Source organism: Vulpes lagopus, chromosome 16 (genome assembly GCF_018345385.1).
Source record: "Vulpes lagopus strain Blue_001 chromosome 16, ASM1834538v1, whole genome shotgun sequence".
Classification (NCBI taxonomy): Eukaryota; Metazoa; Chordata; class Mammalia; order Carnivora; family Canidae; genus Vulpes; species Vulpes lagopus.
The window spans coordinates 11,662,937-11,681,850 of NC_054839.1; the positions used below are offsets into that span (position 1 = coordinate 11,662,937).

Below are 18,914 nucleotides of genomic sequence, written 5' to 3' on the forward strand. Positions count from 1 at the left end.
TGAGAAAAAATCAATAATAAATATGTGAATGACATCTAAAGTCCTCAAAAAACCTAAAGCATTTCTAAGAAGGACTAAAGGAGGTGACATTTGATCCTTATATATACTTCTGAGTATCAGTAACCCTTTGGTTTATAGATAAACACTTTTTTAATGTTACCATTAAGAGGGTAAAAGAATATTTCTGAAGACTTGGAAAATAGAGAACATGTTTTTCTTATTTTCACACTTATGTTGTAGTGATAATTTGGTAGGTACTTTAACAATATTTTGAATTAAAATTCAATAGCCATGGGCACCTGGGTGGCTCAGTGGTTGAGCGTCTGCCTTTGGCTCAGGTCATGATCCTGGGGTTCTGGGATCAAGTCCCGCATCAGGCTCCCCACAGGAAGCCTGCTTCTCCCTCTGCCTGTGTCTCTGCCTCTCTCTGTGTGTCTCTCATGAATAAATAAATAAAATCTTAAAAAAAAAAATCAAAAGCCAATTACTGCTATGGCCAGAAAATTTCATTTTTTTTTTTTTTGAAAATTTCAAATGTTAATGTAGCTCTACATGAATTTCTAAAAGTTCAACTGAAGCCATTCAACCTGGTCAACACTTCACATTGGGCTGATGTGTCATTACTACTAGTGCTGAAATTCTGATAGATGACACTGCATGGCCTCTGATGGGGAAGCCCTTTAAATGATTCCTAAGAATGTAATAGTTGGACTATCTGAAGAGGGTTTGAAATGTACCAGATTGGGGAATGCAGTGACAGTTCAGGACTATAAAACTGTTAGGAAGGCCCCTCAGCACCTGCCTCAGACGTGGACTCAGAAAGGGTATGAGGTCTGGGGGGGTCCTGCATCCTGGGCAACCTACCAGATTTAGTTTCCAATTTCTGAAAGGTGAAAAAGCCTGGAGAAGCTCCCTCCTTATTCTTCCCATCTTTTCCCCCCCATAGCTCTCTGACTGTAAAAACTCCAGAGGGGTTTGAAGGGCAGGGTTCTATTCCAGAGCAGTCCCACCAGCTGAGGCAGTAGTGGCCCAAGAGGACACCAAGGATTGTCTGTCTAGGAAGCCCCTTTGTGACTTCCACCAAACAGAAATAGGCAACTCTCTAGGATGAGCATTCTGAAGTGGTATTCTGTAGCTTGCAGCTGAAACAAAAAGTATACAAACACAAACAGAGAAAGGGTCTAGCTTCTCCTATGTAAGGCATCTTAATGCAGAGGTTAGAATATGGGCTTTGGGGTCAGCTACACCTTGAATCCAAGCTCTGCTATTTCCTAGCTGTGAGCTACAGCAAACAATGTTACTTTTCTGAGCCTCAGTTTCTTCACCTGTAAAATTGGGGTGAAAAAATCTCCCTTACAGAATTGTTGTGAGAATTAAGTAAAATAATGTATGCAATGGCCTGTCACAGAACAGACTCTCAGTACATGGGAGCTGCAACTTCTAGCACCACTCCCATTACTGTCACTACCACTGTGACTGTGTCCCCTTGAGACTGCTGCCACTATCACTACTAATGTTATCACCTCTACCTGATTGCTGTCACCACCAGCATGATCACTGTTGTTACTGCCACTGCTATTGTTAGCCAGAGATGATTCAATTCCATTTATCACAGAAAGGTGCAGTGAGAAGCACAGTATTTTTTTAAAGATTTTATTTATTTATTCATGACACACACACACACACACACACACACACACAGAGGCAGAGACACAGGCAGAGGGAGAAGCAGGCTTCATGCAGGGAGCCTGATGTGGGACTGGATCCCGAGACTCCAGGATCACACCCTTGGACCAAAGGCAGGAGCTAAACCGCTGAGCCATCCAGGAATCCCCGTTGCACAGTATTTGAATTATAACAGGATTTCATGATTTCAGAGTAGCTTTAAAGATTCTAGGGACGTCGACATTCTTGAAGATGCAATGAGTCAAGCCCAACTCATGCCTAAAGCTCCCTGCCTCCTCTAAGCTATAGCTTAGATCATAGATTGAATTGTCCCTTTAAGAAACTAGACCCAGGTGCTATATATGTATTTGAAATTTGAAAACAAATACATTTAAAATCATTTAAAAGCTTAGAATATCAGCTGAGGAGATACTAATCAAATGCAGATGATCTGAAATTTACACTGGAGAAGGCAGTAAACAGAAGGACAGGGTTTCCAGCAACAGGAGAGCAGAACAGAAGAGTGCTAGCAAAGGCACATGGCTTGATGCATTTATAAAAAGGAGGAAATTCCTTGGGATGTGGACATTGAGCGAATGTAAAATGAATAGGCATCATTAACATTTTGTTCTTTAAAAAGGAAGCATGAAATCATTTAGCTGTAGCTCTGCACAGAAGGCAGAAACTCTCGTGTTATACGCTGGTAAGATTATTTGGGGACTTCACCAACAGTTTTAGGAAGTGGGAGGAGAAAAGAAAACAGTGAAAGGCTTGCAAAATGAAACTGGCAGGGAAGACGGAGGTGGCTGGACAGTAGGGAGAAGAGCAGAGGTGAATGTTTGGGTCAATTATCTTAATATGTGACCAGTACTGAGTTGTCTACTTGCCCAGATGGACGGTCTCAGTGGACCAGAGCCATCTTTACTATACAAACGGATGGGGAGACCAAAGGTGCCTTCGTTTTGAAAATTCTTCTCAGAGCCCACAAAATGTAGGCTGCAAAACTTATCTTTAAAAGTACCCAGGCAGAATGATCAGATAGGGACAGGCAAGTCTTTATTTTAAATATCTTTTGATAAGGAAATTTGGAACCAAGTATGCCATGTGGAAAGCTACCTAATGAGGTGAAACAATTGGATTTATAAGCATATTGTAATTTAAAGGAGTTTCCACATTTGCTAGTGCATTAGATGTACTTAATTTTTTTTTAAGAAAAAAACTGAGGTATACTGAGGTATAATTTGTATAACCATACAATTCACCCATTATTAAGTGTGCAGTTGGTTGATTTTTAGTAATTATATAGAGTTCTGTAGCTATCACCTTCCACTCAGATTTTTTTTTAAACTAGAACTCTTAGTTGAAAATATTTTTAACACTGAGTTAGATATGTAAACATTTTTTATTTAACTTAGGATATTTCATGTCAAATTTAAGCTGGTATTGCCTATGAGAAAAGCAGAGAATGGAAATCATTTTAAAGCAGCTTGCAGCTAAGAGCAATAATGTTAAAACTTCTATTTTGTACACCTTAGGTTTCTTCTTTCTTTGGAAAGCACATATAAATTAACTCAAAGTCATTTTAAATTTTAAAAATCTATTAAAATATAACTGATGACAATGATAAAATAATTGGTGAAAATATTTTTTCAATTATTCTAGAAGGAAACAAAAGGTCAGTATGATATAACCTGTTAAAAGTAGAGTGAATCATTTCTTTCTAGGAGAGTCAGAAATTTAGAGACCAGTTAGCCAAATAGTATTTACTAAATGCATATTGCATACCTATTTCTATCCAAGATGCTGTGGGGAGGTATGTGTTTTAGTAAACAGAATTCTTTACTCTCTAGGGTAGTGGTGAAAAATTTCCCTACTTTCTTTTGATTCAGTTTCACTAACCTACAATGAAAAAAAATTATAGAAACTCGATTTATATTTTTTAATAAAATAAAAGTTCCATTTGCCTGATTTTTAATATAAAAAGAATTACAAAATTCTTTAATAAGTATAACAAACAATTCAAAGAATGCTCTGAACTTCTTTATTATAATCGGCTAAGGGCGAGAAGGCAAGGGATGTTGGTGGGGTGTGGAGATGATGTGGGGGGAGAGAAAGATAGAGGAAACACATGAGAGCTCATGGAAAGGAAAATGAGGAAGGAATGGCAAGCTATACAGAGAAACACACATCCGACCCACACATACAAAAAGGGAGAAATATTCTACGAGGGAAAAAAGATGTCCAAAGAGTAAAAACCATCCTTTCATGGCCCATGTTTGGATCTTGCTTATATTAAGACGCTGAAAGCCATGGTGTTTGTGCAACCACAGGTGTAAGTGAGACACAGGACATTGGGAACCTGTCCTTGAGCGAGATGAAATGGAGCTTGGAGCTAGATATGGCCTCTTTGCCAAAGGCTCCCAGTCTAGCTCGGAGAGTTTCCAATCTACATTGGGAGATGGAACAAATGATGATTAATACAACAGAGCAGGATTTGCAGTGATCTGAGCCAAAAAGTCTTTCTGGGGCAAGAGAGAATTGAGAAGGAGGGTGCGATGTGGGGAATAAGAGCAGGGAGTGTTGGGAAGGCACACAGAAAACTCTGTGCTCTTGCCCTCCTCATCGGTTTCTGCTCATGCAAAAAAAAAAAAAAAAAAAAAATATATATATATATATATATATATATATAGCACTAAGAAAAAAATACTAATCCGAACTAACCAAATTAACATTTTGTTAGTGACTGAACAGTTTTAAGGCTCTATCTACTTTTGGTCATTAATGTGGACGGGGGTTTACTATGATCCAAATAAAACTACATTTGTGTTAACTGTGTTCATATCTTTATTTACAAAGTTAGCCCTGAATGCTGGTAGGGGCTCTATCACCACCTTGGTTGTGAGTGACCACAGGTAACTTCTAAACCCTTGCTGAGTCTTAGTGTCTTAAGTTGTAAACTGAAAAGATTTAACTGGAAGATTTCTGAGATTTTATCCAACTGAAAGAATTATATTTTTAATTGAAATTGAGCAAAAAAATATCCTGAGAATATAAATCAGGAGAAAAATATTTTGATTAAAATATCCCTAAGAATGTGTTATAAATTAAGGACAAAGCAAACAACTTTAGAAATCATCAGATTTAACCTCAATGATATAATCTCTTATCTTCTAGTACTGAACCATTTGCCACTAAAACTATGAGAAATCGAATATATTGCCACCAGAATTGTATTGCCTTACTTCATATGTTTAGAAATCTGCAATTTGTTGCTAATCAGATCACCCTTGAAGTCCTCCTTGCCAGACTCTCAGCTTTTTAATGAACTTGACTGTTCAAAATCAAAATTATGGCATATGGTTCTAGAAATATTAAATGAAAAAGGTAATAAAGGGAGTAATTTAATAACTGAGCATCTCAAAAATAGGGTTGTGTTTCTTCAGTTTTCATTTTCACTACACATCACTTGGTTCTAATTTTAGTATTCCTACTTACAATTAAAGGGGGGGGGAAGGCTGTGGGTGGTGGGATGCGTGGGTGTGGGAGGGTATATTGTTGTCTATTAGTGGAATCAACCCTTTCAGACGACAAAGACAACAACCAAATCTTTAGATGGTTTATTTGATCTGCGTGAAAGAGTGGCAGTGGGATTTCTGGCACTTGAATAAGCGGAAACAATATTTTTGGCTAGAGAGACTTCTGAGTTCTCTCAGGGAGCCCTCTAGAAGGCCATCTGGCCCAAACAGTATTTCTTTTGTAAAGCCCTGCATTTGGAAACACAAATGAAAGGTGTGTGAGCAGCAATCAGATACCTATGAAAATAATTTGCTTTCAATATTTGGAGGGGGTTATTATTCTTTGTAATTTTCTAGATGAAAAGACTTATACGAGGGGGAAAACCCTCTTTCTTTATTGATATAAATTCCCAATTTATGTTCCGGTAGAGGATTTGCTTATTAATGTAAACTTATTAATTTGCTCTATGGTTTTCTCATGAGTGAAATTAGAATGTTTCAGTGATGCTTACAGTTGTTATGTCAGTGACCTTATTTTTGACCTTTATAATTGTTAATTGAACCTAGATTTTAAAGATGAACATTTCCCCTTCCTTGGTTTTTAGCTAGCTTGTGAAGCTGTAACAAATGAAAAATATTGAAAAAGTTCAACGAAATCCTTCCAAAACCAAATTATAATGATATGAATAAAACTGAAAATGAAGCAAAGCCATATTTGTAGTCAGATACTACAGAAAACGGGACTATTCTAGCAAAGTACCTTTAAAATCTATCACATGTAAATATACTTTGCTATTCTCTCACATTTTTCTTTTAGAGTCTTTACTTAGAAATGGTAAGTTCTTATATTAAGATACCTTAGATTACCTATTGATCAGTTCCTTTAGCTGTCATTTTTGCCCAAGAAGAAATGAATATGAAAAGAGAAAAAATCAGAACTGAATTTATAACAGGCTTGAAAAAATATACTGTATCATAATACATAAATATATATATATTGCATAAATATTTAAATGTGCTTATATGTACATTATAGTTTTCATTGATATATATTAACTAAATATTTTCTTGAGATGTTTTCATTTCAGTTATCCAATTTTCATACTATACACAATTTTAAATTGATACAAAAAGAACTGTCAAAATTCTATTGTTAAGAAACAATACTAAGTTCAGTTCTGAATGGAGAATTTTCAAATACTGGAATCACCACTGTTACAGAAAAAATAACATCAAAAATAAAATTGACCTTTAGGAAAATCTTCTATAGTCTTAAAATAAATTACATGGAAAGTGATTTATCCTGATTAAAGTTTCTACCAAATAATTTGAAGTTAAAATCATTAATGACATGCAAGTTGTATCTCAAAATATATTTTTCTAGGACAGGAGAAAAACTCAAGTTTGATGAATACTGAGGATATATATCTCATGGCTGATGTCAACTAAATTTGACATATTTAACTTATGGGAATTAAGATAGCATAGAGTATGTGAAGTGTTTAAGCTTTTTCTAAAAGATTTTAATAAGAGAAGATGGCCTTTAGTCCCTAATTTTAATCTATAGCCTAATTCTTATTAGTGAGGACTACTGTGCCAGGCAAAAGGCTTTTGCTTGTAAATATCTATAGTTTCCTGAAGCAAAGCAGTCACAAGTATCACTAGCTGCCAAACAGTGACAGATTATATGAGGAGATTATTATTTCTTAATGTATTTTTCACCTGACATCAAACTTTATTTCCTAAGAACTTCCAATTAAAATGAAACAAATAATTCTGTGACACTAAAGATTGAGCTCCAATAATTTATCTACTTTAAAATCTAAGTATTCCCACAAATTTTATTTGAAAGGAACAGAAGAAAGGTACAACTTTTATTATTGATAATAATTACTGTTGTATAATAATAATTATTATTATCACTATAGAAAATACAAAGGACCCAGCATTACCTGTGAACTTTAGCTATACCCCTGGTTTTAGGGCAGAATATAATTTAAGATGGGAACAGAAGCAGAGAAAAGCAAAAATATGTAATTTTGCCTTCTTGGGTCATTCCTTTAAAAACATTACTTGAACGAAATTTTCATCTGAGGGGGGAAAAAAGGTCTTTTGGAAATTTGTAACCATCTCACTAGGACACAAACTATCAGTTTCCCATCATTGACAAATTCACCTGTGCTTTGGATAAAGTATCTGAGGGTGTATGTTTTCATCACGATTCACATTGGAAATAAAACAGATTAGATGTTTGTTGGAAGCAATACTTTCTACAATTGAACAACCTATTTATACTAAATCTTTACAAACAGAATGCCACATTATTTAAACCCCAAGACCCTTCAAGACCCAGAGTCACCTACCTGCAGACCCAATTTTTGTGACCAGCCAATTTATAGGCAAAGTGAAAGAAACATGTGAACTGGATAAAATAACCATATGTCCCCACTGGAAGCCCCATTACTTGACTCATTTAAACCTTGCTGGACAAAGCACCAGGAGAATTTGCTGTAGGAAACAAACCTACACCAATGGGGCAGGGAGGAAATGACCTAATAGTGAGTCTCCCTTCTGCTCTAATTTCTGTGGTTCTGTGTTAAGAAAAGCTGTCCTGCTACACTGTTATGAATGCTTATGCCCCAACAAGAGAGCATTTCTTATGAAAAAAAAAAAAAAAGCCAGTTCAGAATTTAACATTTAAGTTGCCATCATCAAAAGGTAAAGACACTTTGGAACAATTTTGTTTGGGAACACTTTTAAGATACAGTGGAAAAGTGTGTTTTTTTTCGTTCACTCGAGAATATAAATGCCAACAAAAAGAGTGTGTTTACAATTTGAATTTTGTTCGCTGGCTTCCCAAAATTTAGGGTAACCTTTTCCATGCTCCTGGCTGCTTATAATGCTAAGTGGCATCCTTTAAACTGTTATTCAATGTGAAACCCAGTGTAGATGGTTAATGGAGGCAGTGCTGGTCCAGAGTGGAACTCTGCTTGGTCTGCCATTTTGATGGTCCATATCCTGCCTCAGTTTATTTCAGTCAGAAGTATTTATCAGCTGACTATAAGGTATACACAGAGAGGTGGAGAACATTTAGTGAGTGTGTGCACAGGTGGGAGAGGGGAGTGGATGGAATTATTTGCATATATGAATGAAAAGGTACATGGTGGGATGCTTGGGTGGCTCAGTGGTTGATCATTTGCCTTTGGCTCAGGTCGTGATCCCGGGGTCCAGCGATCGAAACCCCGCATCGGGCTCCCTGCAGGGAGCTTGCTTCTCCCTCTGCCTATGTCTCTCATGAATAAATAAATAAATCTTTTTTTTTTAATTTAAAGAAAAGGTACATGGCTCTTCTCTCTAGGCAAATATTCATGTGCATTCATGGAGGAGCTGGGTTTTGGAGTCAGGACACAGAAATGGACATTAAAATACAATGTCAATTTCAAAATATATTTCTATAAACTGCAGTGTTTTTCCAGTAGCCCACTCCTGATTTGAAATGAAGTAATGGTATTTATGCTGAAATTGGCGTAAGTCCAAATGGGATGTTTCCAATGTCACATATTTTGTCTTTTGAATTGAAGTGCAAGTTTGTGCAAAGATGAACCTCTGAGTGTGTGAGGATGAGCAAGTATGCAAGGTCAAAGCTGAAGGCAGGTATTCGTAATGGTAGGGAGGGGGTGACCCACTTAATATTGCTACCCATGTTCCCAAGTCCTGGGATTTTCAGGTGTTTTTACTGCCAGTGAAAAGTGCAAGTGATACTTCTCACATTGATGTCACCAGTTCACCACTGAAGTCAGTTTTGTCTTTTTCTTTTTTTTTGTAAGGGGCTGTTTAGCATTTACAACCTTGGTAATATTTCAGCATTCTTTCTTCCCCAAGTACTTTTGCATCACAGGTTTTAAAACTTCACTCCTTATGTAGGTAACAAGGCTGAGTTCAGATAGTACCTCTAGGATAGATTTATAAATTTATAAATTCTCCCCATTCTCTTACAAAGAGGCAAACGGTATTACTGCAAATAACCTTTAAGATAATTAACTGACAATGCTGCAACTAGCATAAAATCTTCCTTCAGGCGACACCTAATTTAAGTGTTACTGGCACAAAGTGGAGACAGATTGCGCATCACCACTGCAATATTTACATAGCAGAAACCCACAGAGCAGGAAACGCGAGGCTCAATGATGCACTAAATTAGGAACAACCATACTCCAGTGTTAATTTGCTCTCCATTCTATCCAAATCTCAGGTCCAGAAATTGGTACAAACACATACACAACCTCCCACTCTTAAATGACTAAACCGGAGGAGCTTTTTGTACATTTTTGCCCCCAAATTAAAATAACTCGAAAATTTATATCCTCTTTCCACAAGAACCATTTGATCAAACTGCATTTATTTCATTACAACTTGCTCTTACTTTGATCTAAAATTATTTTCTTGTGAATGCTGCATCAGAGTCTATAGAGTAAAACTACAGACTTCTATTTTCTCAAAGGCTGCCAATATAGTTTATAAAAAGAAGAAGCTATACAGAGACTTGAGGGCCATGTAGTGAAATATTCAGAAACATGGAAGGGCAAATTTACCTGAAGCATATTTCTCCCTGATGAATGCTGTCCCCGCACCGCCCCCCACCCCGCCCCCGCCACAAGCCAATGAATTTTTGAAACAACTCAAAGGATCTATATTTTAGATCCCCCTCACAGTATTTTAAACACCAGATTCACCCGAGGCATTAACAAAACATTTACCTTTCCTAATTGTTGATGTTCTTTAAAGGCAGTGATCAGTTCCTCAGCCCACTTGATTTTTTCAGGGGAAGGAGAAAACTGTTCCTGCACGACGGCAATTTGGTTAGGGTGTATCACCTGCTTACCTACAAGAAGATTAATAACACCAGAAACACGAAACAACAAACAGATGTTCAAACAAAATGTCTCAACCACAAAAGGCTCCTAATGCCTCACAAACTGTATGTAAAATAACTAATTATTTTAGACTTTTTAAAAACAAAGTAACTGCAATCTGGCATGCTTTTCCATAATACCACATAAGAAACACAGAAGAATGGAAGTAATTGTGTTTCTGATCCTACAGAAATGCCACCTTAGCGCAGATAATCTCTCATTTTTAGTTACAGGTGGGTTGACTAGACAGCTTGTTGACTAATCCTTTGGCTGGAACTTTAAAGGACAATATCTGCAAATTAGAGTGATTATTTTGAGTTAAGGTAAAAAAAAAATTATATGTTAACTCTTTCAAATTTTACAAGTTGTCTTTTGCTTATTTTGTACCATTATCCCACCTACCATGATTTCTTTTAGAAGTGGTCTGTTGATTTTCATAAAGCTAACAGGAGCAGATGTTACAACTATATTAATATAAAATAGTGGCTTACAATAACACATTTAATTTTCTTTCTTTTAGACAAATACAGTGTGTGTCATTTCTAACCACTAACAGAAAATTGATTTCAATGAAAAGATTTTACTCAGTACAGTGAAACAGAAGGCAGATTTGAACACAGTGGTCTCTAGGTTACTCCATTTCAAAATATTTAAATAAAAAAGTGTCTGAAAGTTTCTCTAACCAAAAACATAATCAGGTTTTCCCTTTTTTCTTGTAGAATGAAGATTAAATACTTCCCTCTTATACAGATATTTAAATACCCCAGAAGAAAAGCTTATCTCTGTGCTAATAGCTTTAGAAAAGCTTTCTGCTTCTTTTTGGAGTTTAAGGATCTTGAGGAAAAAACATTACACAAACATAAGACTCACAGGCTTCTACGAAATCATGCAGTCATTAAAAGAAACAATTTAACAATCAGGGAAGTGTAAAATCGAATCAGGTCATTAATAAAATACAACATAATTTAATGTTATAATAATGATGAAATTATATTTTATTACATGATAAAATTATGGACATATTTGGTTCTTTAAAAATGAATGTGCACTTAATGATAATTTGCTCTCCTAAATATATTTGCCCATATATCAATGTGCTTTGCTTTTGAAATAGTTGTTTTAACATTTGGCCAGTACAAATTATACCTTTGATGTAAAAGAAAGTTTTTTAGTATTTCATGGAAAAAGAGTTAAGTGAATAAATATAGCAATATCTTTTCTTACAGTAGCATAATTAGAACACCTTCAACCTTGCTATTTCATTCGCATATGTCAGCATACTAATAAAACATCAAAACCCTATACAAATAAAGATGCTTTAAATTATTTGAGGAATCATGCTTGCTTTGGCAGCACCATATATTAAAATTGAGGAATAATTTCAGGGAACAAATAGTATCAGTGATGACAAATGAGAGCTTTTCTCAATGGTAGGTATTGCAATTATATTAAGTCATCTAATAGCTGTTACAATATTATTAATAAAGGATGTCAGTTCTGGTAGTCATTTTGTACTAATTGTTAGTCCTGAATTTTATAATTTATGTACATAATTTACACAGATGTGTAAAAAGCCAGATTTCACGGGAACTTCTTGGTACAGATACTATGACTTGAGGAGCAAAACAGAAACTATTTAGAAATACTGGGAAACCACCGATGGCCTGCAAGTACCCATATTTCAGTAGTGAGGCTAATTTTAGGATATGTGTTAAGTTTTAGAAATTTATGAACATCCATGTATGAAGTTTTTTTTTGTCGATTCTTGTGCACCCCAACAATGGAACATCAGACTTTAATGTCATGTGAGAGTGAGGCAAATATTTTATACAGAAGTGCTGTTATTGGCAAGTTACCGAGGGTACAAAATTGGAAGACATTAAAATTTATGACCATGAAATCCTTTTTACAGTACCACTTGATATATCGTGCTTTAAATCAATACCTGTCAAGTCTTTTAGGTGACTGTATGATGGTGTCATTTTTGTCTTCTACAAAAGACTGCAAAAAAGAAGAAAACCTACAGTGCTTCATATTTATCATCTTTCTTCTCAGCATGCAGGACTGCAATAACTGTGATGACTAAGTCAGCTGTTGAAGCTTTATTACAAGATATAGTTTTGGTTTCTTTTTATAAAAATAATTCCTAATGTGAATAGCCACTTGTATGGCCAATGCATTGATTTCAAATCAATCCACATGGACTATGGCCCCGTGAAATAACGACTGCAGAAGAGAAACCATAACGCACTGTTTGATGCCTGGCTAACTTTAAAAAAAAACTACAAAACTCGTTTAAAAATGTATCATTTTTAAAAGCAGAGAAAATCCTTATGGCATAGACTGAGTGTTGCTCATCAGTGTTGTGGGTAACACGATACTTTCATGAGATTCTAAAACTTTCAAACACCTGCTTCAGAGAGGGTGTGTATTTCTCCTTCCTTGCTTTTCTCTCTGCTTGTGCAAAGCCTAAGTTATGACAATTAAATGACAATTAGGACAAACAGATCACAAGTGGGTTTAAAATACTCAAAGCCCTTCTTATTTCAAAATACTACAAATAATCTGGTATCTTATTATTGGACTAATTACCTTTTTTACTGGTATGTAGAAATATAATTGGGACAACAAAGATCTTCCTTTAAAAAACTGCAAACTCGTTATGAAGTATAGCCCCCTAGTTTACTGACTTACTCACTTGAATATATAATGGGCACTATACCCTCTATGTCTTCCCATCCTCCCCCTGCTTCCATTTTGTGTGTGTGTGTGTGTGTGATTTAATACTCCCTGTTGTTGAGAAACAATAGTGCCAAGCGCATAAGCTCCTCATGCTGAGTTGGGCACAGTCTAGAAATCTAAATCTGATTTGAAGTAACGTGTCTTCTGCGACTGAATTAGGGACCAATTTAATTCAGCCCTGTTTCTTGGAGAAATTCTCAAACTCCTTTGTAAGTTCTGGAGCAAACATTTACCCCAGAGGTAGCTGAGGACACCCAGGTTATACTGAGTGATGGTGATACAGGCTAGCATCAATTCAGTGTTTTCAAAAATTTTTTAAAATTTTTATTGAATGAGTACCCATTTCACAGCAACATCTGGCTGCTTGGCAGCTAATGCCACACATTTTAGACCAACAACATCGAGGTCTATTAGATAGATTTCATGGAGTGTTTTTCTTAACTTTTCCATTTGGGCTATGTCCTAACTGGTCATTGGAAAGAGGCAGGTGTAACAGGCCATGGGGACAATGGCAACCTTGAGGCCAGGATAGAGGGACTCTTTCTTTCTTAGTCACTGTTAAATGTAGGGAGGATTAATTTATTAATAGTTCAGATGACTGGAAAATATTTCTCTATACAAGATCACATTTATTTACTTATTTATTTATTAAACAGATTTGAGGGGAATCACATTTTAACTCTTCATATTAAAAACATAAGAACAAATAACACAATTATTTAAGTCTAATATAACACTAAAATTGTTTCTCCAGTTGTTTAATTTTATTTGGAGTTAAAGCATCATTCATTAAGATATGTTTAACATGTAAGGTCACTTTATGAACTCCTTAACTGGACATATTTCAAAAATATTTACAAAAGGGACAGCAAGGATGCTTGTCTCTTTTCCTCATTATTTGAGTTCATTTCTGATCATGATATTCTTAGAACTTGCAGCAGAAGAATAAATAAGAATAAAAGAGTTTATGGCTTAGCCATGGTTGCGTGTGTGTGTGTGTGTGTGTGTGTGTGAGAGAGAGAGAGAGAGAGAGAAAGAGAGAGTGTGAGTGCACACAACTGCAGATATGTGTTTGTGTATAGAATACCATTGTGGTTTTGGAAAAAAATGGATTTCTGTTTCAAAAACATAATTTTCGGTTGCTCCCCGGACTCCTGATGCTCAGTGATCGGACACATCAATCAACAGATATCTGCCAGCACTCCAGGACCGGATTGTAGGGAACTCACTGACCTTAGTGCCAGCCAATGCCCGTAGGTGTCGCCAGGTACATAGACACTTACTAGGATGTGGGAGAGAAATACGGGGCTTGAAGTGGCAGGAGAATAAAAAGCTAGTTATGAGTAAAAAAAAAAAAATTAAAGAAGATATCAACAAAGTTTCTTTCAGAAATGAGTGAATATTTTGAATGTTTAAGGAAATTTTTGTTCTACCCATCAGCCCAAATTCTTACGGCTGTTCATTCAAAAACACTTCTATAATAGCCTCATCCCTTCTCCAGGGTCAGCAAAAAACAAAATACTTACGAGGACAGAAAAAAAAATGGTAACTAATGTAAAGAGGAAACAAAATGAATGCTTCATTGTTCGACTTGCACAGACAAAGGAAAACATGACAATTTGTTCAGCAGGTTCTTGCCCTAGATGGCTTTTTCACATTTCAAATAGCAGAATAAGTATATGAGATATATGGCTACATTAGAAACTCTAATTTCTGGTTCTATTTCTACTTTTCTGGAATGTTTGCTAATTTAGATCCTGCTTTCTAAGGTATCATCAAAAATCATACCAGTAAATCCCATTGCAGCTCCTTCCCTTGACTGCCTGAGGAGCCCCTCTCCATCTCGAAAGTCGATGTACACCAGATCTATAGCCTGTAGACCAAAGGCTTTCGCTATGACAATAATCTTTTGTCGGGCGTACAGAATATCTTGGGTTTCTTTACTACTTGTTGCACCTGAAATGGGATGTAGACAGAAAAAGAGACATTAACTCGGAAACCAAACCTAGCCATCTGTTGTAAAAACTTGGTTTGTAAAGACATCGTCCTGGGGATTGTTCCCCAGCAAAATGATGACTCTAATATAAATGAAGAGAGGGATATGTGGAGGCAGAGTTAAATCTCATATGTGTCTCTTTATCTTGGAAGGCATCTTTCAGCGTCATTACCTGTGTGTCTTAAAAAAAGGATTCTCCTGCATCTCAGGAGATACAATCACAAATGACTTGATAGGTCACAAATTACTTCTGGTATATTTTTTTCCTTTTTGCCGTTGCTTGGAAAGTATCGGTCCAAAGACAGCACCACAAAAGGTGGCCAAGTGGCTGTGTGAGGAAATGGTTAACTTCTCTCACTGAGCACAGAAATTTGCGTGCTGGGGTTGTAATGCTCTGCCATAACTAGGGTTCTGAGCCAAATAGTGCAGCTTCAGGGTTTGGATGAAGAACTCAGGGAAACGAAAGGGCACTCATTTTGAAAGAGGCAGAAAGTGTCCACTGAACTGTCGGAAACACAAAGATCTCTTAGAAAGACTGGTATTAAACTAAGTTCCTTTTCTTTCACCCTAAGGGCGGGTGTGTGTGGGGTGTCACTGTTTGCATTTGGACCGTGACACTCCGCTCAGGGAGAGCTCCAGTCTCTAGGCCACTGGGACTGTGGTTCTGCACATGCTTTGTGGCCTTGCTGTCTTTTCTAGGTGTGCCCAGAGTCACTACGTACACATGTACCCAGACCGGAGGCACAGTGCCCAAGGGATGGGGAAGATCAGTGGAAATGAGCATACTATCTCAATAAATATTTAATAAGGAGTTCTGAAATGTGTTTTAGGAGGAACTTAAGATCTATTTAAAATAATATTTGCATATTACATTTACTGTAGAAAATGATCTAAAGCAAATGTGAAATTATGTTAAATTTGTGTTACAAGCCTAGTTAACTCTCAGATGAATGTGAAAACAAAATATTTAAGCAACAGAGAGGCTATTCATATATTATACTCAAAATGAATAAAGTAGATGTCATATACTCCTGAACACATTTGAGGTTGCAACAGGCTTTTTATTACTTTATAAATGAACAGAAGTAGTAATATGGTGTTCCGGAAGCAGGACAGTTCTGAGGTGCCCTAAATTATCAGAAAGTACTGCCCATTCAGCTGAAAAACCATTGTCATGATTGGCAAATATATATTGTCATGTAAATGTCCTTTCATGAAGGGGCAAAGAAAAATACATACATACACATACATACACACACAGAGATACATGCACACACGGAGACTGAAAAAGAGAGAAATGTGTTTGATACCTATGCTGGCTCGAAAGTCTTCTCCTCCAAAAACGACTGCATCTAGAAAAAGACCTACTTGAGGTCCACTCTTTAGTGCTTCTTCACACACGGCCTGTAAAAGAACAGAACAGAACCAAATCTCATAGAAATGCACAATATAGAGAGAAGCAGCATGGTGTATTTTCAGTAACAGAAAATTCCAGCTCTGAACACAGTTTGGCTGAAAGCAAACTGGCAGTCCTAAAAATGCAGCCCTAAATTTACCCCTTTTGAAAGGCATTTAATATTGTCCAAAATAATTATGCTGTATAGATTTGCTTTGCTTAGTGGATTATATTTAGTTCCAAATATATATGAATACAGTTCTAATGTTTGAATCACAGTTCATCTAATTTCTAAGAAAACTTTGAATTCACTTTGATTGTTCTGTAAATTGTTTCTCTTTTCCTGAAATTTGTTTTGTTTTAAGAGACTCTCAAACAATAAACATAAAACCACAGGAGAGAAGGAAAGAATTTTTAAATCAAATTAATTGGATTATTTGTGTTAGGATCAGGATTTCTTAGTAAATGGTCTCAGGATTAAAGACATACAGTACAAAAATCTACAACTCCAGAGGGGAAAATAAAAATGCAACAAGTCATCCAAGATGTATTAATTAGCAACTTCCATATTTCTATGTGAAAATAAAGATTAATAACATTTGTCATAGATGTAACAATCTACTGAGATGGAGATTCAGCATGCTAATGTATGTGGGTAGGGAAGATCTGAAAATTGGGAGTGGACACTGTTGATTAATTTCAGGGGTTGAAAGTGCTTCTAGGTACAATATGAAATAAAACGGGGTGGTGGAGTTTAGAATTCAATCATCGTATGAATCTAGTCATATCTAAGGGACATGCTTTATTTATATCTCAGAATTGTGGGGCAGGCTAGAAGAATTTATGATCAGTTGTGTAAATGTGCTGATCATGAGGCTTGAAGCAGCTTCCCAAACATGTGCCCTCTGCCCCTCCTGCATGGTCCAGTAGGTCTCAAAGTTTCCTCTTAGAGCATTTACTCCCATATTATCTCTCTAGGGAAGTGTTCAACTATCTCTTTTCTTTGGTTTTAGGGATTTCTTCCCTTTTGCCCTCTGAGATGGGGTGCTACATTGATGTTCATGAGTCAGGTGAAATGTGAGGCATATTTTGGAAAACAGTTTAAATGATCAGTGATAAAGGGGGAAAAAAACAAGCTAGCCATGATATCATTAAGGCAAATTATTTAATGCAACCATACAATGCTGGAAAACACTTGGCTCAGCTGATCTTCCTGAATGCATATCAGGAAATATTTTATGTTCTAATGTGACAAACTGAATTAATATACTGCAAATTATTGATGTATACTAACCGACAAACAGCAGTCTTACATACTAGACATTATGGATACTATTACTACAAAGAGGCCAGAAAATTTCCCACTAAAAGGCAATTGTTACAAAAGAATAATTGAAAGTTAATTCATAAGGACAACAAAATAGATTTTCATGTATAATTCATTAATAAATATAATTCAAAGCGTGTGTTTACATAGGATTATTTAAAGTGAGAATATATAAATATTTCACTTAAATATTTAGGATTGGGAAGTCTTTTCTTGCTATTTAGCTAGTTTCTTTGTTTTCTAAGATGCTCACAGCCTGGTTTTAGATTATTATAGATAACAAATGGTGTTCAAGGTTTACTTTGCCTATAAATCTTTCTAGAAAAATATTTTAAGTAGATGTCAAAATTGAGAACAAAAGTTCTCTTTAGGTAATAAATAAAGCTAACTTATTAGTTACATTATATTCTCTTACCTTAAAATTGAGCAAACCCATTGCAGTTTCCACAAAAGGGATTAAATTCATAGGTTGTTCAAGTTTTCGGCCTTTTAAGTAGAATGAAAATTTGTCTGAAAACTAAAATCAGAAGTGTCATTGGTAATTAGTAGGGGGAAAAATGTACAATCACTGAAATGTAGACACAGTAGTATTTGAGTCTTTGGCCTAAGGAAGTAATATCCCAGTCTATTCCATACATGAAAAAGAATTAAAACAAAACAAAACCAAACCAGGAGGAAAGACCAAGATAAAAAGGTAACAAAGTTTCCACCAAACTAAATAGTAAATTTAGTGCATTATAATGCTTTTTTTTTTTTTTTTTTCCCCTAAAGGAACAATTTGAGGCCTAGGAGTTAGAAGTGGAAAGAGAGATTCTGGAGTCAAAATGCTTTCCTTGAAAACATATTTACTTAAGACCTCTAGCCTTCACTTAGCTAAATGCAAATGATAGGCCCCCAAAACAGCGAAGTCTTGTTCTACCTGCCATTCTGTTTTTGTTTTGGACCAGGCACTGACATGAGTGTAACTGTTCAGCAGCCTTCTACATGGAACCCATATTATTCATTATAGCACCATTATCCTTTGTTCAGAAGGTTTTTCTTCATAATTTTTTAGCTTACCTAGGAAGACCTTAAAAAGGAAGTTTAATTCTTTGAAGACCAAAGCTCGCCAATTTTTTCCATGAGACCAGTTCACAGCTAGCTCTGTGCTGCCAGTGGGGTAGCCCAAATTCCAAAATCTATCATCTGGAAACATACAAAAGCTCTTGCACAGATCTCCACCACCACCACCACCCCCCCCCTTTCAAAAGGAAAAAAAAAAACACAACCCACCACACTCTAAATTGTAAATCTATTATGTCTATCTAGATCTAATAAGATGTGGGGAGATAAAAAAGAAACAACACAGGTATGATAAAGA

General features: G+C 36.0%; 1 protein-coding gene across 5 annotated transcripts in view; it reads right to left on the reverse strand.

The window, feature by feature from the left end:
- CLYBL (citramalyl-CoA lyase) overlaps positions 1-18,914 on the reverse strand; it is a 285,596-nt gene that overhangs the window by 41,234 nt on the left and 225,448 nt on the right. For all 5 annotated transcript variants that reach the window (XR_005984055.1, XM_041731042.1, XM_041731041.1 and 2 more), the window contains 4 exons: positions 17,970-18,071; positions 16,142-16,235; positions 14,624-14,791; positions 9,938-10,062 (listed from right to left, as the gene is read on the reverse strand). Coding sequence is in view for 4 of the 5 variants with exons in the window: in XM_041731042.1 (XP_041586976.1) it covers positions 9,938-10,062; positions 14,624-14,791; positions 16,142-16,235; positions 17,970-18,071 (489 nt within the window). In the remaining variant the exon portion in view is untranslated. The remainder of the gene's footprint in view (positions 1-9,937; positions 10,063-14,623; positions 14,792-16,141; positions 16,236-17,969; positions 18,072-18,914) is intronic.